Here is a 27,850-nt window from a genome sequence, read left to right on the forward strand (position 1 = left end):
GACCTCCATAACCTGATCTGAAATGATAAATGTATCTTTCGTTGTTGTATTGTATTGGTTTTCCCCATTTTTAAAGTCATCAACATCTAGAAATGTCTGTTAATTAGGTTCTGTAGTTTCTTAAACTTATGCCAGCTAAGAGCTAAAACTACAAGAAACTTAACAAGTTAACTTTTTTTCTGAACTAAACATTCTAAATAGAAAAAGAATTGTAGCAAAATCAATAGAGGCTCATCCTCAGATTCATGAAAACTGAATAAGTCATTTTAACCTTTCAGTATCTCAGTCTGTAAGACTAAAATACTGATGAGTTGCTAATGTACATTAATAGAGTTTTATTTATTTTACTAATGAAATCACAAGTCCAGACACATCCCAAAAACTAAATAGTCATAGGAATTTCTAGCAGGTTACAATTTAATTTTCTTAATATTAATTTAACCTTACATTAAGGTGTATCTCTCTGGTAAGTAATTTATATAACACTGAGACTCAAACTTTTTTTCCTAATGAAGCAAAATACAAGGTGCAAGTAGCAGTGTTGAAAAATTATCCATGAATATGTTTTGTAAATAAAAAGCTTTTAAAAATTTAAAAAAACCTTACCTTTTCTGATGTCCCTTAGTGATAGTGTCTTCCCTCCATTGATTATCTTCACATTATCCTGTATATTTCTTGTTTTCCCCCATTAGATTGTGAGTTCCTTAAAAACAGGAATAAGGCCAACTTTTGCCTTTTGTTGTATCCTTGACATAGGAGGCTCTTGATAAAAATTCTTGCTGACAGACTAACATATAACAGTTATATCAGCTGTACTGAGTTACAAAGAACAAATTTATTTTGCTGTCCAAATGAAACATATATATTAAAATTTATTAAATTCATAAAGTGCTTTGAAAATTAATATTAAAAGGTAATATACAGTTTATCATTATAGTCACTCTAATGTTTAATCAAGTCTTTCTTTCTCAGTTAGTAAACCATTATTAATCACCTCTTTGTGCTAGACACTGTGCTAATCCTAAAGGATACAAAGAACAAAAAAACAGGCCCTGCTCTCAGGGAGCTCACAATCTAATGGGGCAGACAGCATGTAGACATCTGTGGACAAACAGGATAAAATGGAAATATAAACAGAAGACACTAGCATTAAGATAACAATCTCATGCTACTTTTTGTACGAAGATTAATTTTTTTAAATTAGTTTGCTCTAATTCAATGAATTGAGTCAGACCTATTGTTAGTCAGGTTCTTGATTTTTGTCACAAAATTGACTTTACCTTTCTCTTTTGTTGAGTTCTTTTGTTTTCTTTTCCAGTGACTTAGCCCTGCGAAATTGTTTTCTCACATCTGATTTAAATGTAAAGATAGGAGACTATGAAATAGGACTTGGCAAATACAAGGTAAGTTAGAGCTTTTGATTTTTTTTTCCCCCTAATTCAGTTTCAAAGAATAATAACCTTTATATTAACAAAATAGCACTCTTTGTCCAATACAGGTTTGGTCTTGATGTAATTTTTTAAAAAGAGGGAATTCTGATCTAATTATTTTAATGGTTGTTTTGGCTTCTAAAAGGGGGCGGGGGAAATGGGGAGACAAGATAAAGTCTAAGTCGGCATCTGGTATTTCTTCCAGAATATGATGTACTTCTACATAGGAAATGTAATATTTCCTTCTCGTGAATAATAAGAAATGTTAAATGAGTGAATGGACAATAAGTTTTATTACTATTATCCTATTTTTTTATTTGTACAGAGGATTTTTTTTTTTAATTGAAGATCAGAGGTTAAAAAAATGAATTGGAAGTAATATAAATCTCCCTGTAATGATACATGTTGATTAAGTATCAAAGAATAAATTATCAGTATTCTAGAGAAATAGTTTTCACAAATCTAACATTGCTTTTTAATATAAAAATTTATTTTAAAATAATAGCAACATTTTACTGAAATTATTATAAGAAACCATGCTTTGTAGAATCCAAGGACCTGGGTTTGAATACTGGTCCTTCCACTTAACTCCCTGTGTGATTTTGAGCAAGTGCTGCCTTCACATTTGTTAGCTTCATTTTCCTTGTCTATAAAATGACATGATTTCTCAGATCCAGTTATAAATCTCTGAAACTGTGATCTTATTAGCATCTATTATGTAATACTGTACACATAAACTTCTTCATGTAGCCAGTAAAATTAGTTTAATTTTGTTCCCTTCTGGATGGAATATTTTTTCAGTTTTAGTTTTCAGAACCTCCCTGATGATAGTTTTCTATTTTGTTTGTTTATTTACATATAAATTACGTAGATGAAATAATATATGGCTGACACTATAAAATATCCATAAGTTCCAGTTTTTATATCCAAATAGTCTTTTGTTCTATGACTGAGGAGAGATCATATACCAGATATTGTGTGCCATTGTTTTTCAGGAATTAAAGCTCATTCAGAGCCATCCAAATTTTAGAAATCGTAGAGAATAGATGAGCATTATTTATCTTTCATCCTAGGAAAGTTCTTCAAAAGCAGAAAAATATATCACTTTGTCCCATCTCTTTTTTATACAGGCATTTTTAGTTCATGCTAAATATCTCTTAGATAAGTTATGATGTTCATTAAAAAGTGAATTCTGTTGTCCCATATTCTGTGTCTTAACACCATAGGCGGATTATATTGAAACAGATGATAATAAAATTATTCCCCTTCGGTGGACTGCACCAGAATTGGTAACCAGCTTTCAAGAGAGATTACTCACTGCAGATCAAACAAAGTTTAGTAATATCTGGTATGTAACTATTTTTACTTGTTATCTTATGTATCTTTATTTGGCAAAAAAATAAAATAAATAAGATCATTATCATTTTTAAGAAGAAAATTGGGTCATATAGAATATGGGAAGAAAACTTTTTGATTAATCATTCATCTGATTGGAAAATTTTATAACAATTTTCTTTCATCACTTTTACTTTCTCAGAATACATATTTTCTTAAAACAAAATAATAGAATTCAGCAGAAGGTGAATGTGTAGGTGGATATGAAATGATTCTGTGCTAGCAAGCGAGATTTTTATGGCTGTATTTAATGCTAGTTAATGGAATATAGTTGAGCTTGGTGGTTTCTGTTTAATATATATTAAAATATCAGTCTATTAATCCTTTGAATGTTCTTTGTTATTAAAGATATCTATTTCTAAAAAGGAAAAATCTTGAAAGGTAAAGTAATTTTCCAAGGATATAGAGTTTAAAATTGTAACTTTCATTTTTGCACCTAATTTTATGTTGGCAACATTTAATTGTTTCAGTTTTGAATTTAAAAACATTGTATAATAATAGATAGAGAATTCACTTTGGAAGTAAAATGGCCTTTAAGTGCCCCAGGCACTCTCAGTATATTGTATATACACTGGGAATTCCCTAAACTTAACTGCATTACAACTATAGGAATAGGCTTTTTTCTGTCCCTCTACTCCTCTCCCTCCTGACCTCTCACAATGATGTACATTGCCAGTACCACTATTAAATTATAAAGTCCAAGAGTAGAAACTGAATTTTTTTTTTAATCTTTGTGACTCCTTTGGACTTTCACACAAAGTTATATACAGAGCAGATACCTAAAAGTTTGATGTGGACATACACGCTCAGTTATAAACTCTTTGAGAATAGGAACTATGTCTTAAATTTATGGCAATACTTCTCAGCAAATACTAGGCATTTGTAGGATTTGGAGCAGCTCAGTGACTGGAACACTGGATCAGGAGTGGGAAAATCCGACTTCAAATCCAGCCTCAGACACCTCAGACTTACTAGCTGTGTGACCCTAAGTCACGGACTTGCCCCCATTTCTTTATCTATAAAGTGAGGATAATAATAGCACCTATCTTTCAAGGTTGTTGTAAGGATTAAATGAGTTAATAATTATAAAGAGATTTAGCACAGTGTCTGGTACATAGTAAATGCGATATAAATGTCAATTTAATTACTTTGAGTTGGAAGGGACTGCAGAGGTTATCTTGTCTAATCCAACTTGAAAAACCTGCACCCTGACAAGTGAGCAATTTGCCACCCCTTGAAAATCTCTAGTGCTAGAGAACTTGACCCTTGAAAGGCAATCTATTGTGCCTATAAATATGCCTCATGATTAGGAGATTTTTCCTCATATTGAACTGAAAAGAATACATCTCCACAAACAATTTTTGCACATTGTTCCTAATTTGTTTTGTGGGGGAGAGGGAGGAATCAAGCAGAGCAAATCTTACCCTTCATGATTACTTTTCAAATACTTGATGATACTTCATGTTCTCTTGCTTAGACTTGTTTATACCAGCTAAAGAGCTATAGCATCTTCAGCAATTTTCCAGACCCTTGTTTCATCCTGGTCACTTTTTTATTTGAACACTCCAGTTTAGGCATGTGCCCTATTATGGTGGGGTTAATACTTCACCTCAATAATTAGTAGCCTGATTGATTCATTTGAATTTGTAATTCACTAAAATCTTCCAGTCTTTTTCACATATTGTCCTCTTCCATCCTGTCCTATTGCAGTTGATATTTTTAGCCCAGGCCTAGACCTTGATATTCAATTCAATCTGCCGTTGGGTTTTTGTTTGTTTGTTTGTTTTGTTTTTGTTTTTGTTTTTCATGTCAAAATCCTGATTCTTTCATCCAGTATGTTAGGTTTTCCTCTCATGTCATCTGTAATTTTGATAAGCATTCTATCTTTGGCTTCAGTTGTCAATAAAAAGAGGTATTGAGCAGAAAAGGGTTCATTACTTAATGGAATTAATGTGTTGCTATTTTTTCTAATTGATATACTTTCTAACTAAAAGTAAAATAATAAATAGTTCAAATATATTTGTTAAAAATGTATTTGTCAAATATGTTAAAAAGAATGGTGTAGTAGAAAGAACACTGGACTTAGTGTCAGAAAGACCTGAGATCTAATTCTTCCTTAGACATTATCACCCTGAGAAAGTTACTTAACCTCTTAGTCTCAGTTTCTTCATCTGTAAAACAGTGCTAGTATTAATAGCACCTACTTCAAGGTTCTTGGGTGAAGATTAGAAGAGATAATTAATATAGGTAAAGTGCTTTCCAAACCTTGAAGTCTACATAGAAGTTATTATTATTGCTGCTATTAAAAATTAGTCATCATAAACAGATTGAGTTTATAAACTTTTCTCAGTAACAAATTTAGTCCATTTGGACTTTGTATAAAGTCAGAGTTTAGTAATAGTTTCCTGAAATGTCATTCAGCTTTCAGATCTCAGAAGTTAATGGCAATAACGTTTTTATTAATGGTATAGTTATTCCTTTGTTTAGAGATGAGAATTAGGAGATATTAGTGTGTCATGTAAAGCAAAAAGAATCAAAAAGATCTAAGGTCACCCACAAATATTAATTCAGTTAATATTCTTAACATAAAATCTTTGACCAGGAATCAGTGAGATGAGACACTGCTAAAGGAACTGATCATTGACATTCTTAATATAAATGAAAGGAGAAAAGAAGTTGAAGATAAATGGAAGAATGACTAACAGATTTTCTTCTTGAAATGATAAGTAAGGGAGGTGATAGGATTATTGATTTTATTGTGTTCCAGAGGATTATTGATTTTATTGTGTTCCAGAAGACAACAATAAATGTAATTCTGTAGAACTTCATCTCATTTTTTGGGCCTTTGAGTGAGCATAACAAATAGAGTGAGCTTGTGCTCTATACCTCTGGCAGAATAAGAAGAAACAGAAAAAATCTATGTAGAATTTGACAATGTACCTAAAAATTAGTTACCATATATATCCACACTTACTGATTTCAAAACAACTAGACACAGGACAAAACAGCAAAACCTATATTAGAAACAAAGGTCTGAACTCAAAAAAAAAAAAAAAAAAAAAAAATCAGAAAAAAGATTTGTAAACTCCCCAGAAGCTTCCTGCTACAGATATTCATAGATACTTTTTTCATTAAGAGATAACCAAAACTGCTGTACCTGTAAGCCAAATAGCATTCATAAAAAGGAAAATTGATTATATCTGAACAAGAAATGATCATTGTAGAATCAGTTTTCTCTATGCTGTTAGATTAGGGAGTGGTTAGAACAAAATCAAAGTAAACACAAAATTGTAAGATAAAGGTGAGGAGATTATACCATGTCTGAATATACTTTCTACATCTCAACCTGGGGGACATGGATAGTAAATAAAATTAAATGAAAATAAAAGTTAACTCTCATTTGCCATTTCTTAGAGATGCATAATTGATATAAAATAGTTGCTGTGATGAGGAGGCTAAAAGAATCAAGAAAAGGCCTTATCCTGCAACCCTTCATCATCTTGGACAACTGAAAGATAGAAAATCCAAGAACAACAAAAATATTGTTTGGACTCTTCATCATCTTTGCAGTATTTTTCAAATGAGCTTCAAAATCTGAATTGGTAATACTCTTCATGGAAATTGTAGAGGTCAGCATGAAATCCAGCCAAACCAGCTTATTCCAAGAACACTATGTTTGTACTTACTCACTTTTGTGCCTGTTGTACCATAAAGCAGATACTTAAGTTATAAAGAACAGATCTTACCAAATTACCTCTAGAAGAAATCTTTGAAAAAGCCAGAATTTTAATTTTGATTTTTTTTTTGATTGATTTTCATAATATCTCAAAAGATGAAAATTTTTTTTGATCACACACACACACACACACACACACACACACACACACACACACACACACACACCTCTTTACAAAACACATCCAAAATAAATACAGGGTAATCTTGGAGTAGAAGGCATTGGTCAGAAGGTAGATTCTAGAAGGAAACTAAGGAAATTATAAAAGATGGAGATGAGAGACCCTAGAGAGGACAGCCTAAGCAAAGGTTTCAGCGGGAGGCTACTGACTGTCAGGGTGAGGAGCAGCCTGAACTTTAGTGTGTTGAGAGAGAATAATGCATAACAAAGCAGGAAAGGTAGGAGATAACCTGGTTGCAGTGAGCTTTATATGCTAAACAGAAGAGTTCATATTTGATCTTCAAGGAAATAAGGAATATTTGGGATTTTGAATAAGATAGGTAATTTGGTCAGACCTGAAAAATCACTTCAAGGAAAACTGATTGGAGTGAGAAAAGACAAATTGTGGAAATCAATTAAGAGGCCATTTTAGTAGTCTTGGTGAGTGGTGAGGAGAGTCGGAACTAGAGAGGTAGTTGTGCGAATAGATAAAAAGGCCATAGAACATGAGAAATGTTTTAGAGGTAGACATGACAAGATTTAATGACTAATTAGAAATGTGGAATTAGGGTAAAAAGTCAAAGGCTGCTCTGAAGTTGTGAAAGAGGAAGGGCAGAGATTAGAGAGAGCGGTTTTGGATATGTTGGAGTTTGAAATACCTACAGGACATTATATTTAAAATACCTAATAGTTGGTGCTACAGATATGGAAGGTCAAGAGAAAGATATAGACTGGATATATAGATCTGGGAGTCTGTCTCTACTAGAGGTAACAAACTGAGACTGAGAAAAGGTCATTAGATTTGAAGAGATCATAGGGTCATAGATTGAGAATTGGAAAGACCTTACAGGCATTGTGTAGCCTCTACCTGGGAAAAGTAATTCACAGAGTGACATACCAGAATCATGTGCAACAATGTTTAAGATAAATTTTGAATTCAGGTCCTCCTACTGCCAAGTCCAGTGCCCTAACCATTACGCTATGCTGCCTTTTACCATAGCTCACTTTGGAGAGAGCAGTTTTAATTTAGTGATGATGTCAGAAGCTAAACTGCAGAGAGTTTAGAAGAGGAGGAGAATTAAGTGGAAGAGCAAGTCCTACTTCTAGGACTCAGAGGCTTTCTGTAAATAGGCCCCATCTTCTTTACCCATTATTTGTTTCTAAATTCCTTCAAGGATCTGTCTGACCTCTTCTCGTGGTCTCTAGAAGATACCATTTCCACCTCCATGGTTTTTTTTATACTTTCTTCCCAATTCCTGGTCTGGGATGTCCACCATTTTCCTCTACCCACATAAAACCTGCCTGTCCTAAGATCTGTATCCTCTAAGATATCTCTCCACACCATCCTTCTAAAGCACCTATAAGTCTAAAATGTACTCATTTTAATATAAATGTATGACCTTTTATTGTTCTGCCTAATGGGATTTCAAAGACCTTGCAGTCAAAGAACTGTCATATTTTTTAAAATTTTTATCCTTCCTCCTCAAACATCTAGTTGCACAGTGTGAAACACACAGTAGTCAGTCAACCAGTCAATAAACATTAATTAAATAATGTTAATTTAATTTATTATTTTTAAAAAAAAAAAACATAAATCACATGCCAGGCATTTTGCTAAGTGCTAGGGATACAAAGAAAGGCAAAAATCAATCTTCCCTCTCAAGGAGCTCACAGACTACTGGTGAGACAACATGTTAAATAATAGCTGGTGTATAAGCAAGCTTATATACAGGATAAATAGAAATAATAGAGGGAAGGCAATAGAATTAATTGGGTTAAGGAAAGGCCTCCTATAGAAGGAAGATAGGATTTTAACTGGGGCATGAAGGAAACCATGGGGCAGAAGTGAAGAAACAGAGTATTCCAGGCTTGAAGAAAAGAACTAGGAAGGAGAGTGTCATGTATAGGGAACAGCAAGGAGGCCAAATCACTGGATCATAGGGTATGTGGAGGAGGGTAAAGTGTAAGAAGCCTGTAAATATTGATGGGGAAAGGACATGTTTTGAAAGACTTTGAACATCAAAAAGAAGATTTTTATATTTAATCCTGGAAGTATTGGGAGCCATTGTTACTGGGAGCTTGCTGTGCAAGAAAAATCAAATCAAAAAGGGAAAAAATCATCAGAAAGAAAAAGTAAACCAAAAGAGAAAAAAATTAAAGGGAAAATCCTATGCTTTGATCCACATTCAGTTACCCTAGTTCTCTCTGGATGAGGATGGCTCTTTCTGGCATATCTATTGGAATTGCCTTGAATCACCTTATTGTTGAAAAGAGCCAAGTCCATCACAGTTGATCATTTTCTAACCTTCTTGTTGCTGTGCACAATGTTCTTTTTGGTTCTTTTGGTTCCCTTAGCATCAGTTCATGTATGTCTTTCTGAAATCAGCCAGCTCATCCTTTCTTATAGAATAATATTCCATTACATTCATATACCATAACTTGTTCATCCATTCCTCAACAGATGGACATCCACTCAATTTCTAATTCCTTGCTACTACAAAAAGGGTTGCTACATTTTGGTACATGTGAGTCCTTTTCCCTTTTTTTAAATCTCTTTGGGATACAGACCCAGTAGAGATACTGCTGGATCAAATAGTTCGAGGGGAAGAGAGGGAACAGAACCATGTTAATGAAACTAAGTATCCTAGTCTGTTACAGCTGCTTTGAGACATAGGAGGCTTCCAAAAAAAAATTTTTTTTTTAATAAAATCAAATTGGACAGCAATATTAAAAGCTACAGGCCTTTATTTGGCACATTTTAACTCATACAAAAGAACCTTGAAGGGATGATCCAGGAAGGAGCTTCACCAGAGGCAGCAAAAGGTGTATATAGTTTTAGCAGTCACTATATCTTGGTATTTGCTTCTCAGGCCATGGCAGCAGGAGGAAGGGGTTCAATGAGAGTCTTTAGAGAAGCTGCTCCTTGGCAATGACCATTGAGCTCTAGCTCTCATCTCTGCCCTAACTGGTAGGGGAAGTGAAGGCCTTCTTTACACAGCAGCAGACCTACACTCCTATAAAAGGACAGCCTGACAAGAGTAGCTCTGAAACAGAGTTGGCAAATAGGATCTTACAGAGAGTGACAGAGTATCAGGCTCGCACATCTGATTTGTTTACTGATGTCACAGGAAGATATCATGGATTGTCTAGGGAACATAGACCATTCCAGCATGGAAGATTCTAGAAAAGGAAAGGCATGTTGTGGGGGAGGAACAGCATATTGAGAGCAGAAGCAGCCTGATGCACACAAGTTTTATGGATCTCAAAAAGGCTCCTAAAACAAAAAATTACCACCCTAAGGTCTTGGGTTTTTTCTTTGTATGGGCTCAATTGGCTTTGTTTTGTTCCATACTACAGACTATACCTTTAAATATGACCAACCAGTCATCTTATAAATGTGCCCTGTTGTTCACAAGGAGGAATAGGGAAGGAAGTATAAATGGATCAGTGCAAATCTATCCCTGCTACTGGAAAAGCACTTCAAAAAAAAGCATGAATCAGTAGTGTCGTCTTCATATATCAAAGCACATATTAACAATGAGGAGGAAATGTGCTAAACTCACACTCTTGTTCATGGTAATATTATTGTGATGCTAGGTCCAGGACTGTCATGAGTTCTTATTCATTGTTTATGACTTAGTGTAAACCATCAAGAAACCTTGCAATTTTGTTGGTATGGAGGGATTTTGATGTGTAACTTAAAAAAAAAGTTTAAAATGACAAAATATCCAAATATAACTTGTCTAATCCATATAGAAACGTAGGTTGAAAAAATTGTGGAAAAATATGATAATCCTTTCATCTTTTCCCTTTTCTAGGTCACTGGGTGTAACACTTTGGGAACTCTTTGACCATGGTGCTCAGCCTTATGCACACCTTTCTGATGTCGAAGTTCTCCAGCAGGTCATAAAAGAGAGGGACACAAAGCTCCCTAAACCACAGCTGGAGCAGCCCTATTCAGAAAGATGGTAACCTTTGGTTTTACTTTGTTAGCTTTCAAATAATTAGTTGGTCTGAACGTGGTCCCATCATGTTCATTTAAGGAGAATTACAGTTGTGAAAAGCCGCTGTTTTATATATAGTTGTTTTTTTTTTTTAGTGTTTTTCAACATCACTATCCATTAAAAAGCTAGCTAACACTCTACTTGCTGTTTTTAAGTGACTTTTTTTTTCTTTAAAGCACAAGATATGGTTTTTTTCTTGAGATTGTAAATTTTGTTGAATTTCTAGGTATTGAGTGTTGATGAAATAGGGAACTTGAATTTGAAATAATCAGAAATAAAAACAATGGGAATTATCTTTTTAAATTACCTTTTATCTTTTTGGATAAAAATAAAAGGCAATTCAGAATAATGTTAAAATTATATTTTAGTAGCATTTTATAGAATTAGATATTATTTTCCTAAGAACCCTGTGAAATAATTGTTTATTAAAAGATTTGTTTTAAAGATTAAAAGATTTGTTAATTGATTAACAGAATTAAAAGATTTGATTAAAAGAATTGTTCCCACTTTATGGATTAGAAACTGAAGCTCAAAGAGCTTAATTGACTTAGTGAGCTAGCAACAGAGCATTGAAGTTAGATTCAAACGTCAGTCTCTTCTAAGACACATTTTTGGTATATAAAAAATTGAGATTAAAAAAAATAGATTTGTGTCAGTAACATTATAAAGGGCTTATACAAAAAAATATTCTTTTTCATGAGATTATTTTAATCTATACTTTGTAACATTACCAATGTTAGACTTGGACATTGGTTTTCCTTGCCTTTGTTTACTATATAATCTTAAACTACAACTTAAAATACTGATCTGGTTAGTTAAAACCTGCAAAAACTTAGCTGATGGTTACCCCTGGGCTTTGTGTTCTCCCATGTTCCCCTTGTTTCTTCTTCTCCCAACCTATATTATATGCTTTACTCAGAAAGAATAATATATGGCAAAAAATTTTATCATTGCTAATTCTTTACTGGAAGGAGAATAAGTGAAGAATACTTATCTATGCAAAATTCATTTAAATTGAAATGAATCCACTTAAAATATAAAAGATCATTTCCCAAATATAGTATCTGTTTTTGTTTAGAGTTCATTATTTATTTATTTGTTTGTTTGTTTATTTATTTATTTATTTTTAGTGTGAAACTACAATTAAGTCTAAATTTAATTTAATGAATTTGGGATTGGAAAGTTACCATAAAGAACTAATGATCAGGCAAAAAAAAACACATTAAAAGCAGATTTAAAGAAATGTAATTCTGCCAAAAACTCAGGCTAGATTTTTACTTCTGTTCTTTAACCTCGATATCTTGATTGAATTGGATCTCAAGAATTAAAGACTAAAAATTGTCCCAGGGCGGGGGGGGGGGGGGGTGAGGGGAGGAATGTAGAAGTCTTGGATTGAGTTGGGAATTTGTGTTTTGTTATTTTATTATTTTATCTATAAATTCAATAATTGGCTTTTTCAGGTATGAAGTTTTGCAGTTCTGCTGGCTACCACCAGACAAGAGACCAACAGCAGAAGAAGTACATAGACTACTAACTTATCTTCGTATGCAAAGCCAAAGGGACTCTGAAATTGACTTTGAGCAGCAATGGAATGCTCTTAAACCAAATACCAATAACAGAGAGACTTCAAATAATGCTGCATTCCCAATACTTGACCATTTTACAAGGGATAGACTTGGTCGTGAAATGGAAGAAGTCCTCACAGTAACTGAAACAAGTCAGGGGCTTAGTTTTGAGTATGTCTGGGAGGCAGCTAAACATGATCATTTTGATGAGCGCAGTCAGGTCAATCCTGATGAGGCCATGTCATATACAAGCATCTTTTTTCCAGTTGATGTTTTTGAGAGTTCACTCTCAGATCCTGGACCTGGAAAACAAGATGAAAGTGGCCAAGATGTGTCACTCAGGGCACCGGGGGTAGTCCCTGTTTTTGATGCCCACAACCTTTCTGTTGGGAGCGATTATTACATCCAATTAGAAGAAAAAAGTGGTGGCAGCTTGGATCTTGATAATCAATCAGCAATTCTCACTACAGAAGTGGATAATCCTGACACTCTAACTGATCAAAGTTCCCAATTCATGGCACTCAGGGATCTTGATGATAGGGAATCAAATACAGATGGAGATTTTTTCCACTACACTGGAGATCCTAAAGATATTGGTATACCTGAAGATTCACGTGTTGCCAGTGTCCCTGAAAGCCCTTTCAGTAATATATTTAATGAGTTTGACAAATCAGAGGATTTGCACAGTCATCAAAAAATATTTGACTTAACAGAACTAAATGGCATTCATGCTGAATTTAAACCAGCTACTCTGAGCCCAAGTTTGGATGTGCCTAAAGAGACACTAGTAACTAGCCATCTTGAGAAAAAGAATGGCCATAATATTTTTGATCATGATGCTGTTTGCTTATCTGAAAATCTTGTCCATCAGAATGATTTTGACCCACTGAATGTTCAAGAACTGTCAGAAAACTTCTTGTTTCTTCAAGAGAAAAATTTAATAAAAGATACATTGTCTAGGAAAGAACATGCCACTGATCTCCAGACAGAATTAGAAAAAGCAGGTTTTACTGGGAATATGTTAGAATCTTCACATAGAAATTCTTTAGACATTGAGCTTAACTTCATTGAAAATAAATCGACCTTGTCTTTATTACAGGATAATGCAAAAACTGAAAGTAAAGAAGAATGCATAATGCCATTAGCGGAAAACTTGAATGTCTCTTTGCAGTCTTCTCCAGAATTGCAGATAATGTCTAACTTGCCCAAAACTGAAGAACTGTCTTGTGATATACCCCCAGATTCTATTCTATTTCAAGAAGAAACCAAACTCACCTTTTTAAATGTTGTCAGGTGTGATGATACCTCCAAGCAAGAGATAAATCCAAGCTCTAAGACTGCCTCGGTTGAAGTGCTGCCTAGTGATGCCATAACAGAAAACATTGAGAGTGGATCATGTGACATTTCCCCCAAAAGCGAAAAGTCCACAAATATCACCAGAAGTGAACTACTTCACTTTGATGAAGAAACTGATTGTAGTATGAGGATGAATATATGTCTTCCAGAAGAAATGAATCAGGACTTGGAAAACAAGTCCCCTTTAGGAGACCATAATGCTAGAAGTTTGCTAGAGAAAGAAAATGAAACTCTAGGGATTTCAAATCAGCTTGTTTATAAAGAAGCACCAAAAGAAGTAGGCTTAATATCTGCCCTTTCTTCTGATTCCACAAGCCAAGACAGTCTCTTAGAAGACAGCCTTTCAACACCCATGCAGACATCTGAGCAATCTGTGGAAACACCAGACTCTTTGGATTCATTAGATGTCCATGGAGTTTTAGATGCATTAGGTACTCAAAGTCCACAGAAACTTGTGCCACCTGATAAACCTGCTGACAGTGGCTATGAAACAGAGAATCTGGAATCTCCAGAATGGACTTCCCATCCTACAAGTGATGATGCTTCAAATACAGGTGCCACATTAATTGATGATGGCACTCTTACTGCTTTGCCTCCCAATCCAGTTATCATAATTTCAGATGAAGCAGACGTCAACAAAGATTTTGACTTAGCCTCAAAGACATTAGTGTGCGGTACTCAGAACTCTTATCGAGACTCTGCCTATTTTTCTGATAACGATTCTGAGACCGATAAGAAAATCGAGGATGTTACAGGAACAGCAGCAGCATTGACCTTGTTTACAAAAGATCAACCCCAAAAGGGTTTATCTAGCACTGAACAGAGTTGTAACGCCAAGCATAATTGTTGTGAAGAGAGAGTTAACCAAAGCCGCCCTCTATCTGGTTTGCAAAGCACTGATGAACCAGAGTTGCAAGATGCAGCGGAGCTAGAACAGACTGACATTTCCAAACAGGTTGATTTGGCTGAATTGGAGGCTGAAAATCCTTTGACTCTTATCACAAATTCAGAGTGTGGCTATAGCGAAGAATTTGACATAGATGATCACTGCTGCAACCGCACTTCTACTGGCACCAATACTGATGAATTACTTGCTTATACAAACTCTACTTTTTGTTCTGGAAGCCCTTCAGCAATGGCAGCAGCCTCTTTTTCGACAGACTTGATGGGAGATAAGTCTTTATCCTGCTATTCTGAGGGGCCTAAATTGAAGGAGCCAGATATTGAAGGAAAATACCTGGGAAAACTTGGTGTTTCGGGAATGATTGACATGTCAGAGGATGGAATAGATGCAGATGAAGAAGATGAAAATAGTGATGATTCTGATGATGACCTGAGAGCTTTTCATCTTCATAGTCTCAGTTCTGAATCAGAAGATGAAACAGTACATCCAGTGCCAGTGATACTGAGTGATAATGATGATGGAAAGAATTTACGGAGTTTACTAAAACCACCTATGTCTGTCGGAAGTGACAAACTACCTGATAATTGGAGAAAGGATAAGAAAGCAGTAACATTCTTTGATGATGTCACAGTCTATCTGTTTGATCAGGTACCCGTAATTTAATATTTAAAAATTAGTCAAGGGTTCAGAATACAATTAATCTACTCTTTCTCACTTTAGCTTCATCATTTACTGTTGGGCAATCACTCTCATCATTTTGTAGCATCACAATCTAGACATGAAATCAGCTTAAATCGAGGGACTAAAATCCATGTTCTTTTTCTCAATTTCACCAAGTGGGCTTAACAACAAAGTGTTTCTGTTTCAAATATTAAAAATTGCAAATAATATTTAATCCTTACTCAGCAGAACTGTTGCACAAATGATTTAAATTTTTACTTTTTTGTGACTCCCAGATATTAATGGCATAGATAATAGCTAAGTACAAATTTAAGTTTTATTAGCATACAATGTAAAATATTCTCTCTGGATCTCTGCCTTCTGAATCAGCTGAGGTACATTAGCAAAGATGGTTCCATTCTAGTTATGGTTAGGTGATTTTTATTAGGAGAACATTAAAAGAACATGTAAATGAAACCCAGACAACCTACAAAACTAATAAAGTGTCAGCAACTAATTTTTTCTAATTAGGAATTCCCCCCTTTAGGGGGAAAAAAAAAGGTAAAGGAAGAGCAGCAGGGATTCAGCCCTGGTTATTGGATAAAGGGATTAATAATTAGCACTAGTAACTATTATGATAGCAGCAGTGAGAGTGGCTCCAAAAAGGAAGAAGAGTATGTTGATCATAGATTTAGATGGAAGAGACCAGAGAAGTCATCATCTCACTCTCTCATTTCGTAAATGAAAAATTTGAGATTCAGAGACATTGTGGCTTATGAAAACCATGCAAATACCAAATGACAGAATCAGGATCTAGACTCAGGTTAGGCTGACTCCAAATCCAGCCTTCTTTCCACCAACCACTATCAGTCTAGTTTTGTGATCTTTTCTGTCACTTGAAGACAATATTTCACAGTTATGATCTGGTTAAAGGATCTACTACAATCCCAAAATCATTAATTAAGCTCTTCCTATGGGCAAAAACATGTGTTATGCCCAGGAAACACAAAGACAAAACAAACAACCAGTTCCTGCCTTAAACATTAATTTATCTTCTACTGGGTGGCTACAATGTGTAGAACAAAAAGCATGTATATTCATATTGAGAAAGGAGAGAGCATAAAGTATTTATTAATAGCTTACCATGTGCCAGCTATTGTTCTATACCTAGAAATACAAATGAGTAAAAAGAAAGACATCCTGAGGAAGGCAACACAAAAAGGAGAGACAAAACAGCAATCCAGAGAGTGATGTTGATGAGCCAGATTTGAAGTGAGTATGGATATAATAGGTATTCCCCAAATGGAGATTTCAGGGCAAGAGCTTTCTAATTGGAGGAGGAAGCCTTTAGGTATAAAGGTATTACCAGCTGTTGGCTCAGAGGTGAAGTAGGCCAGCAGCCTGAACTGGTACAATATAAAGACTCAGGGAAATCAGAAAATAATTCTTGTGAACTGAGCTTTGAAGGAAGACAATGATGCTAGGAAGTTGAGGTGAGGAGGAAATACATTCCAAGCAGGAAGGGCAGCATAGGCACACAGACTGGAGGTAGGATGCCAATTTGGGGAACAGCAAGTAGATCAGGTTCCCCAGAATGTATAATAGACAGCTAGGGGCCACAGTGGATAGACGGGAGTCAGGAAAACTTATCTTCCCCAAGTTCAAATCTGGTCTTAGACACTTAATAGCTGTGTGCTTGACTCTGAGTAAATCATTTAACCCAGTTTGCCTCAGTTTCTTCATCTGTACAGTTTTAAGCTTGGAAAACTAGGTGGAACTTTTCAAATGTTATTACAACTTTGAGGACTACAAAGCAATCACTTGAGACTGGGAAGTGACTGTTATTAATATAATATGGATTTTAAAAATACAAAAAAGTCAGATGATGTCATACATAATAAAGTGCTAGAGGAAATTAACTAGAGAGTTTAAAAATCAAGATACAAATCAAATATTTTTTTGCTCTTTTGATTCTATTCCATTTTTTTTTCTAGTTTGTCTAGCCAAGAGTTTCATTTTCTTTACCTAATTAGTTTATTTGACCTTCTATTATCCAGTTTTTCCTTCCCTTTTGTTTTTAGTTAACCAAAGAATCCTGATAAAATAAAATTCTTTTTTCCATTAAAGAGTAGAAAGAAAACTTAGATCCTTGATGTAAAGGACCCATTTAACTAACTATTGAACAAAAATTAAATTTGTCTCACACACACCCCCCCTTTTTTTTTAAGGGCTGGAGATCTATATATTTCCTTTCATAGCATGGTTTATGGAAATATTTTGCATAACTTCACAGTGCTTTTCTTAATGGGGCTGGGGGTGGAGAAAAGGGAGAGAACTCAAGTTTTAAAAATAAAGGTAAAAAAAACAAGTTTTAAATGTAACTGAAAAAAGAAAACTATTAAATTAATTTAAAAGAATAATTATTTTAAAATTTTCTCCCTTATTCTCTGTGTATAAATTGCAGACTTATCGCAACCATTTCTTCAGAGGGGCCTTAAATAAAATTCTGATAAGTAAATAATGTAATTATTTAATCAACAAGTCTTTGTTAAGCACCTACACATCCAAAGCATTCTGTTAGAAGTGAGGATTCAAAACAAAGTAAAATACAATTCCTGACCTCAAGAACTTTTCAGTTAAGGTGGAGAGAGAACACACACATTCCACATAGATGTGGGGAGGCAAAAGAGAGGAAAAGGTTTATTTGGGAATGAAACAGTAGAAGACAGGACAGAGAAGAGAACACATAAATGCTGTAGACCAAGTTCTTGGTTAAAACTGCTGACTAATATGATCCTCTCCCTCCTATCCCCTCCTTTTTTCCCATATAGTACATAATTGGAGTTTTTTTTTTTTCCCTAGGAAACACCAACCAAAGAACTGGGACACCGAGGAGCTGAAGCTAATAATCAGGAGTCTAATAGTGCAACGCCATCATTAGGTCCTAATTACTTGAACAGGTTTACAAACTCAGAAAGTTCAACCGATGAAGAAGGTATTTTGAAAATCTTATACAAACTTTAAATGTAGTATTTGTATTCTTTCAAATACTTAAATGCTGCCCGATAATTTCTCTGCTACAGAGAATTTTCATTTCAATGCAAGTCTTTTGTCATTGTTAGTAAATTTTTTCATGTATAAATAATATACTATGTATTTAAATTCTTATGAATAATAAGAAACAATTCCAAAACCAGAAATTTTTTTTCTTTTAGGTGGAGGTTTTGAATGGGATGATGACTTCTCTCAAGAGTCTTTTATGTCAAAAACAGCGGATAACCTTGGTTCTAAGCCTTCTCTTCAAACATCAAAGTACTTTTCTCCACCACCACCATCTAGAAGTATTGAGCAAAGTTGGTCACATGCATCGCCTTATTCCAGGTTTTCTATCTCTCCTGCCAACATTGCAAGTTTTTCTCTTACACATCTTACAGATTCAGATATTGAACAAGGAGGTGAGTGCCCATGTGACAGTGGGTGCATGTGCAAACACTTGGGTACTTGGGTGTGAGAGATTTGAGGTGATCTTCACCTCTTCATTAAATAAGGCAAGCCAACTAACATGTAGAAGTTATCATAGGACACAGGTTAATTTGAAAGTATCTTATTTCCTAAATCCATTATAGAAAATAAGATAATCACAAGCCTTAGATCTTACTTCACAAGCTAACTTCTTTTTATCATATCTGTTCATATTACAAGCTGAGTTTATTCAGTAAAACAAGATATGCTGAATATCTAGTGGAGATTTTTTTTAGGTTTCCTTCAATGGAATGAACAAAGCTCCCTGAGGGAGCAATGATCTGTTCTTTCCCATTGTCTTTCTAATCTTTGGTTTGAACTCCAGAAATAGCTCTGAATCATTGCCAGATAGAGCATGATATTCTCTTGCTCTTAAAAGCTTTTTCTTCAAGATTTTTGACCACTCTGCCATTTGACCACTGAAAGAAAAAAGCAGAGGATTGGTTTAAGCTCCTTAAAAATGGGGCATCTCCGATTCATGTTTTTGGTAACAAGTCATACTTTGCTTTGGTAGTATTTGAGATACCTCCCCTTAAAATGTTCTTGCCATAAAATGTTTTAAGAGGTGGTTTGGGTTTGTTTGGTTTTTTTTGTTTGTTTTTTTGGTTTTTTTTTGGGGGGGTTGGTTTGTTTGGTTTGTTTTTTTTTTTTTTTTTTTTTTTAAACAATATCAATGCATGCTAGATAGGAATAGAAATGAAGGGACAGGGATACATATATGTTAAGTAGTATCTTGGAATAAATACCACCTTCTTTCATTGCTAGATTTAAAGATAAATGTTAATAGGTGCTCTGGCAGTTGAAGTTTGCAAATCAAATAATTTAAAAGTAATATAAAGAGCTTTTATTTGTACTTGCATTACATTTTACTTATACTGATTAGATAATACCAATTACCCAGTAGTCCTTCAAATAGACAGATGTTTAGAGAACCACTCGATTTTCTTCATGCTTCAACTTGTGACATTGAACTTAAATGTGTGAGTTAAACAGATGTGTTTCGTCTTTATGAGAGTATGGCAGGTGTTGCTTGCTTTAAAGGCAAAAAATCAGTCAGGTGTTAAACTACTCCATTTTCTACATAATACATTTGTGTTGAATTTGAACTAGAAAATTTTTAACCTACCAAAATTGTTTCTCTTCATGCGATCTTATTTTCTTTTTACCAAATAGGAAGCAGTGAAGATGGAGAAAAAGATTAAGGTGGGTAAAATACTTTTTTTTTATCAAACTGCTCATACAAGACAGCATGCCCACACTGATGGCCTGCACAGTGTAAATACTGATAAACACAATTGTGTTCAGAGAGCCACTGTAGGCTTCTGCTGGAGTAAGAAGAGGAGAATCAAGAAACACAGAAAAGAAATGTTAAATCAGAACTTTTGATGTGTATTTGTAATGTGTGTTTTTAATCAGTGCAATTTGCTTTTCATTTGGAAGAGATGAATCTACAGCTGTTTTAAAAAAAACTTGAAGTATTAATTCTTCAGGCAATTGTTATTTGTAATAAACTTGTAAAGCAATTACACAACCTTCTGGTTATGTATGGGATTGTATCATATTCTTTTTATATTTTTCCATGTAGTTTATTCTATTTGAACCTACACCTGTCATAGAATTATATATAATTGTGTCTGTATAACAGGTGGCTGTGTCACTGAAACCGTATGAATGATAGTTGGTCAGTAGTGAGCCATATTTATTCTTGGGGGGGAAGATCACTAAATACATATTACCTTGATTTCTGTAATTGCACTATGGATATATGTTCCCAGATTCCCCAACAATGTACAGAATCAGAATCGTAAATTATTCAAGGAAAATAAAGCAGGTCAAGCTAGAGCTGTTGACTAGTTTGATTTCTCCTGTTTTTTATATTTTGTTTGCTATGCATGGTACTTGTAAAATTTAAATGAGTGTTATGCTGTTGTAGAGTTTACTGGAATCTTAAACCAGTACCATTTTTCGAAATGATAATTGATTCTGAATGTTACAGTGTTCATGTTTGTATAGGAAATATATTTGAGGAGTCTGAAAACACTGATCTGGGTTGCTCAACTGAATCAAATGCATTTTCATTTCTTCTCTTAGAGTGACTTGAAAATATCAGGCTTCTTTCTAGATAGTTGGAGGGTCTTTCAATCAGTAATTCTTACCTTTTTTGTTTTTTGAAGGGACGCAGGAATGATTTAGCTCCTAAACTCCCTAGATTAAAAAGTAAAGCAACTACAAAGGTTGGACCAGATAAAATTTCTTAACTTGTATTAACCAAATATGAGAGTCAGATATTTCATAGTGATATTATGAAGTTCTCCCAAAAATTAAGAGATCAGACTTCTATGGGGCAGCTAGATGGTGCAGTAGATAGACCACCAGCCCTAGAGTCAGGAGTACCTGAGTTCAGATTTGGTCTTCAACACAACCCTTGCTAGATGTGTGAACCTGGGCAAGTCATTTAATCCCAATTGCCTCAACAACAACAAAAAAAAAAAAAAAAAAAGAGGAAAAAAGATCAAGCTAATATATTGAGTTTCATTCACCTTTGCTTCAAAAAAGCAGTGATACCAAAATTGAAAATGGGAAATGCTACTCCTAAAGTCACTCTGTCATTAAAAGTAAAAGTTGACTGCTGCTTACCTAGATTCTGTTGCTGGTTGATGTGAGCATTTGAAAAAATCAGCAGCTTCCTAAGATGAACCTGGTCAATTCCAAAGAGTTCTCCCGGATAATATGGCAGCCCATGAAATGAGTTAACTTGGTGTAGTTTCGGGTTGCGACTTGCTTTAAAATTGTGTTAAGCTAGATCTAACCAACCCTTCAGACATTCCTGTTATTGGCCTGAGCACACAGAACTCATTTATTTTTAAAGCAGGGATTTGGGGAAATTTGCCACTAGATGGGCATGATCATAAGCTAGCCACAGTGCTCGTGAGACTGGATATATTTCCTCTTGAATTAAGTCACCATGATGCTTTTTTTAAAGCACTTAAGTTTTAAGAGACTGGAATGCTTGAGAAACAACTTTGTGATTGTGCAGAGAAAAGGGGAAAGGAGTTTACTCTAAAATTAGAGACTGTTTATTTTTGAAAATTGATAGTGGCCACAGGTAAGTGTAGTGTCAACTTCCCCAAATACAATGTTTACAGTTGCCAAAAAGATGCTGTGATACTGTGCTGAGTGAAGAATCAGATTCATGGTGAAGCCATTTATCATAAGGGAAAGTTTGCCAATCAGTCAGTTAGTTGATGCCATAGAACATTGTTCTTTATGTCAACAAGTACTCCTCAGACCCAAGTATAAAAAAGCCTTCCTACCTTTAGTAAGTATATTTTACAGTCTCCATTGCTGTAATAGCTTTGAAAATATAGGTCACAATCTGTGACTAAATGTTAAAAAATAGTTAAGACCAGTAGGCCACATCACATCACACATAACTCATGATCTCAGTTCAGTCTTGCAAATTTTTATTGTAGTAAAATCATGACCCACTTACTACCTATACACATTGATTCTATATTAGCATTAAATTTCCACAGAGGGCAAAGGAGAGACTGTGACCCTTTTAAAACCACTATTTGTTGTATACTCTAAACACTTGCAGGAGTCCCCAAAGAGCATGAAATCCTATTTCAGAAATCATAGGTGTGTGTGTGTGTGTGTGTGTGTGTGTGTGTGTGTATTTTTTTCTTTTTAAATTGCAGGGCATTAGAGTATGATTATGCCAAAATTGAACCTCAACTCTGAATTTCTTGCTACGGAGACTCCTTAAGTATTTGTAGTGAATGATATGTTTTATAGCTAATTATTGACTTAAATTGAGTTTAAAAAAAAAAAAAGTGAGAGGCTGCTCTTATTTTACAAAACTATAACTATGGGAATTCATTTTGAACTGCTGGAATCAGATATTAAATATTAATTAAGCACCTATTAATACATTGTGCTAGGTACTGAGGGTTCAAAGATCAGACAAAAAAAAAATTGCCCATCCTCTTCCCCCACCCCCGGAACCCATATTTGTCAGCCCAGCAAGGATTGCTTCAAACTTTTAGGCAGTTTCTTTTTTACCATGTGTAAAGAAATAGCCACATATCTATAATTTAATAGATTTTTAAAAAATTAATACTCCCCTGAGCCTCAATAAAAAGTAACTTCTTTGAGTCTAAATGACATATAACTAGTTGCCAAACATGCATCTTTAGATCAATTTAGTTTGGAATTTATGGAAAAATCTTATTGTATTAGGCTATGAAAGGTAAAATTTATTTACGAATGTGTGTTAGCATACTATTTTGAAATTTCAAGCAATACACAGTAGATGGTTCAATAAAATAGATTTAAAGTAGTCAATTCTGCGTTTGGAAATATCAACATGTAGTTCATTGTTCAAATTAGATGTGTTTTTTTGTTTTTTTTTTATTACAAGCAGTAGGATTTTTAAAAATTGTTTTTTGTTCTAAAACAGATTATGCAATTGGAAGCAATTCATTGGGATTCTTCAAATTAGAATTGGTTTATAATACTTGATCCACAACAAATATTCATTCCTAACCTTCCTTTTGATCATTCAAAAAATAGCTAATTTTAGGTTGTATCTTAGTTTTTCAGTGGTTTATTGCTGAATAAGGGGATTCTATCAAGTAAACCCCATATTATCTACTCTTTTAAAATTGCCTTTTGTCGTCTATTCAAAGTAGTTAATTGATTTTCTCAAATCAGTTGATAATTAGTTAAAGCCTAAAATAGAAATGCATAAAAAATGCTTCCAAAGTCTCTGATAACCTGATTTAATATTTATAATTTAGGCCTTTGGGGTAAAAGAACCACAAATGTATTTAATTTGAAACAAAACAAAACAATGTGGCTTTGAGATGTACAGATGGATGGGTAACTATTTTTGTAGAAATGACATTATCTAGGAAAGGTTATATATTTCTGCTGCACTAAAAATCCTTTTGAGCCACCTCTTTTTTTTTTTTTTAACATAGTAAATATGTGAGATTTAATGAATATTTTTGAGTGTGTGTTGAAGGGCTTGGCTAAAGGGAAAGTACTGCTAGTTTTAAACTGTCCTAAGCACTTCATTTAAAAGTTCAGAAGTGAATCAAGTGTTATAATCCAATTGTTGGATGTAGTGATGGGTAGCATCAAAATATATTAGCCTTATGAGAAACAGCCTTAAAATAAGAATGGGGTGTACAAAATAACTTCAGCTTTAAATCACAAAAAACAATATTCTAAGATATTAATTGTATTAGTTCAAGTTTTTGATTTGAAAAACAAAATTGCGATAATAAAAGGACCTTAAAGATGTGTTGACAGTATTTGTGATACCAGCAGCCTGTTAAAGATATGTTTGAATAACTTAAAATAATTTGGTTTTGTTTAATAAGTTGTTCAGATTTGCACAGGCCTAGGTGTAACTTGATAATGGTACTGATGTATATATAATGTTGAATTATTATGTTTGTAAATGAGGAATTATGTAATAAAATCATAGGTAAGAGGGTTTTCATATTGTAATTTAATACAGATATATGAGGTTTATGGCAATATCATAGTTAATGAAATTTCAGGTCAAATTGTCTTTAAATTGTGTACATTTTTAAATTGTAAGATTTCTACTGTACATTGATCATGCATAGTGTGATTCAATAAATTGCTTGTAATTTAAAAACTTATTTAATATTCAAAATAAAAATATAGTTATATATTTATAATCTCTGTTTCTGTAGTCATTTACTACATCTTCACCATAAGAGAAAAAATGGATATATAAGTTCACGGAATTCACAGTGGTCCTAAAAGATCCACCCTCCTGCCTCTTAATTAGGATAGCATCTAAATTGTCCCATTTGAATTAAGAATCTATTCTGTTTTTCAGGAGTTCATCTGAAAGTTTCTGTCTCTGAGTAATGGTAATGCTTTCCAGAATGGCAGGTATTTTCATTATTTTTTGTCACCTTTTGTTTAGGCCTTACTTATATATAATAACCCAGTAGGTATAGTGTTCATGTATAACATTAGTTAACTACTCATTCAAATACTAAACTATCATCAGTTTGGGAATTCCCTCCAACAATGCAGAACACAGATTATTCATGTCTGCCCATTGGCAATTCTCGTCTTTGTCTCCCCCAAAAGTTCCACCCAGTGTGCCAGAGGCCTTCTCCTGACATCAGGATACAAGAGGAGCACCCAGGATGTCCGTCCATAATCCCTCATTTTTGCTTCATGACCAGCCTGTCTCCTATTCCATCATACAGTTCTTTGATGGTATCTTGTGCCCTTCTTCATCCCTTCCTAAGGATGTGTTGCAGCCTGCTCCCACCTGTGATGCATGTCTCTCATGATGCTCCTTTTTAGTTCTGAGACAGTATTCCATGTCTTATTGTCGAGTAATCCTAGTGGAATGTTAAGTGTTGAAAAGATATGGGAGGAAAGGAAGGAGAAAAAATTTTGCAAGGGTGAATGTTGAAAATTATCTATGCATGTGTTTTGGAAACACTTTTGTAAAGAAAGTTGGGCCTTTGCTTTCATGGGAATTTGAGAGTCAGTAAAGGAGCATTTCAATTTCCTGAAAGCAGTCCAATCCACTCTCTTCCTATTCAGTTCTGGGCCCGAGTTTTAGTACCCATCTGGGCTGTCCATCCCAGATATGGATAAACTGTATAAGACTGCCATCCAAAGGAAGCTGAAATTGGGCGATTTGCTCTCTTCACCCATTCTCGCCTCTTCATATGGCCTGGCCAAACTCCTTTGAGAGATTGTCTATTTTCTCAGTGACTCAAATCAGAACATAGCCAGAGTTTTATAGAAACCTGAACCTCTTAATCTTACTCTTATTGAGGAGATTGGTTATGAATTTGAGTTGCAACTGATTTTCTTTTGTCCCCAGCACATAAAGCACAATTGTGTTCACTTTCATATTCCGTCACTTGAAAGAAAACGGGAACAGTGGTTTAAAGAGATCCTTATACATGCTAATTAAATAGCTTGTTGTACTGTAGACATCACAAAAAACAGGATTTCAGAGCTAAATCAATCGCCATCCAAACAAAACAAGTCCAGTCCCTCTAGACTATAGCCATTTCAGTACCTGAGGGACAGTTAATGTTCTGCTGAGTCTTCTCCAAGTCCAGGGCTTTTGGCTAATCTTCATGTGACAGATGACACAACCTTTTTTTCTAGATAATGTCTGGCTTATTAATATCCACTTACACTATGCTCCCAGGATAGAATATTCCTTCTCCATGTAGTCTGACTAAGGCAGAGTATAGAGGGACTCCCTTGTTTCCTGGGAACTGTGTATTCCAAAGTTATGTTAGCTTTTTTGACTGCTATATCCCACTACTAAGTTATTGAGCTTGTGATCTGCTCAGTTCTCTAGATCTTTTCAAAACAAACCACCTAACTTATTTCACCATGTTCTATTTATGAAGTTGATTTTTTGATTCCATTTATCCCTTCTCAATGCCATCTTATTATATTCAACCAACTGCTCAAAATTGTCTAGATTGCCTTACCCTTCCATTCCAACTTTAGGTTATCTTCAGTTTTGATGAGCTATTTATACAGCTCACTAAAAAAAAAAAAAAAAAAAAAGTTAAACAGCATGGAGTCATCTACATATGAAAATATTGAGAAGGAAGGAGGTCCTTCCAGGTTAGAAACCTTTCCAACTGATCCCGAATCTAGTCATTTAACAAGTTCCAAATCCATCTAATTATCATCTATTTTTTCCACAAGAAGAGTATGAGGTATTTTAATCAAATGCTTTGCATATATCTAAGTTAATTTTCTCTCTACCATTTACTGATCTGGCAGTTAGATATTCTGACAAAAAAGAAAAGAAGGCTTGTGTAGTATGAGCTGTTCTTGATTGATTCATGTTTGCTTTTTGTAATCAATACATACTTCATTTTCTAGATGGTTATTACCAACCCATTCTTTAACAATCTGTTCTAGAATTTTGTCAGGGATCAAAATCAAGCACTCTGGTCTATAGTTTTCCCAGTGTGGCAATATGTGGTGACCGTGTTAGCACTCTGGGTGCCTTAGAGTCAGCCGGAGTCAGGATAAGCAAAAGTCTTTATTTTTGGTCTTTAGCGGAAGAGAGTGGACATGTAGGATCTCTGCGACCTCACCTCCTTGTCTCTCTCTCTCCCTAAAGTGGACTCTGGCTAGTCTCTCTGCACCTCCTAGTCCCTCCCACAATGCTCTGTACACACTAAATGATTGGGCCAGCACAGGATAGTGGGAAGGGCCATTTTCCAAGCATATTCTTATAGAGTATTGTCCAATCAGTAATTAGCCTCAAGTGCTCGATTGTCCGACCTCAGTGCATTGACTCAAGAGTTTCAGCCCTTTACAGCAATACTTCTCTAATACTCCATCCTAGCAAATCAATCAATTAATCAGTTGATACTTTTTTAGGCACCTTCTACCTCCAAGGCACTGTGCTAAGCACAGGAGATAGAAAAAGAAACAAGACAATCCCTAATCTCAAGGAGTTTACAATCTAATGTGGGAGACATGTTGTTGCTCATCGTATACAACTCTTTGTGATCCCATGGACCATATACCACCCCAGATCCTTCCATCATCCACTGTCTCTCAAACTCTGTCGAAGTTCATGTTCATTATTTTCATGACACTTCATCTTATCCTCTGCTATTCCATGTTCCCAGTTTTCCTCCACATCAGCGTCCTTTCCAATAAGTCCCTGTCTTCTCATTATGTGGGCAAATCTGGGAAGCCTTTTCTTATTCCTCATCCTTCTTGACTTCCATGCAGCATGAGACATTTGACCATCTTCTTCACTTCTCCAGTCTTACCTCTGAGTTTTTGTGGTGCTGCTCTTTCCTGGTTGTACTAAGGGACCATATCACCTCATTTGCTTTCTCTAAATTGTCAGCCATATAATTGTGAGTACACCCCCAAAGCTCTGTCCTGCACTCTTCTTTTACTGGATGGCCTCATTAGCTTCCATGCAGATGTCTTTCAGACCTATATATCGAGTTCTAACCTCTCTTAATCAGAAAGTCAACTAGACTACTCCTATGTGCCAGACAACAAAACAAAAACAACTGCCTCCCAGAAGCTTACAGTCTAATGCATAA

General features: G+C 34.7%; 1 protein-coding gene across 1 annotated transcript in view; it reads left to right on the forward strand.

Moving 5' to 3' along the window:
* Positions 1–20,262, forward strand: part of LMTK2 (lemur tyrosine kinase 2) — a 91,900-nt gene extending 71,638 nt beyond the window's left edge. Inside the window, exons 8-14 of the mRNA XM_074281073.1 lie at positions 1,319–1,403; positions 2,657–2,778; positions 10,539–10,688; positions 12,185–15,197; positions 18,072–18,204; positions 18,425–18,664; positions 19,905–20,262. Of these exons, the coding sequence (XP_074137174.1) occupies positions 1,319–1,403; positions 2,657–2,778; positions 10,539–10,688; positions 12,185–15,197; positions 18,072–18,204; positions 18,425–18,664; positions 19,905–19,933 (3,772 nt within the window). The 3' untranslated portion in view covers positions 19,934–20,262. The remainder of the gene's footprint in view (positions 1–1,318; positions 1,404–2,656; positions 2,779–10,538; positions 10,689–12,184; positions 15,198–18,071; positions 18,205–18,424; positions 18,665–19,904) is intronic.
* Positions 20,263–27,850: the final 7,588 nt, after the last annotated feature.

The sequence above is a fragment of the Sminthopsis crassicaudata genome, chromosome 1 (assembly GCF_048593235.1).
Source record: "Sminthopsis crassicaudata isolate SCR6 chromosome 1, ASM4859323v1, whole genome shotgun sequence".
Taxonomy (NCBI): domain Eukaryota; kingdom Metazoa; phylum Chordata; class Mammalia; order Dasyuromorphia; family Dasyuridae; genus Sminthopsis; species Sminthopsis crassicaudata.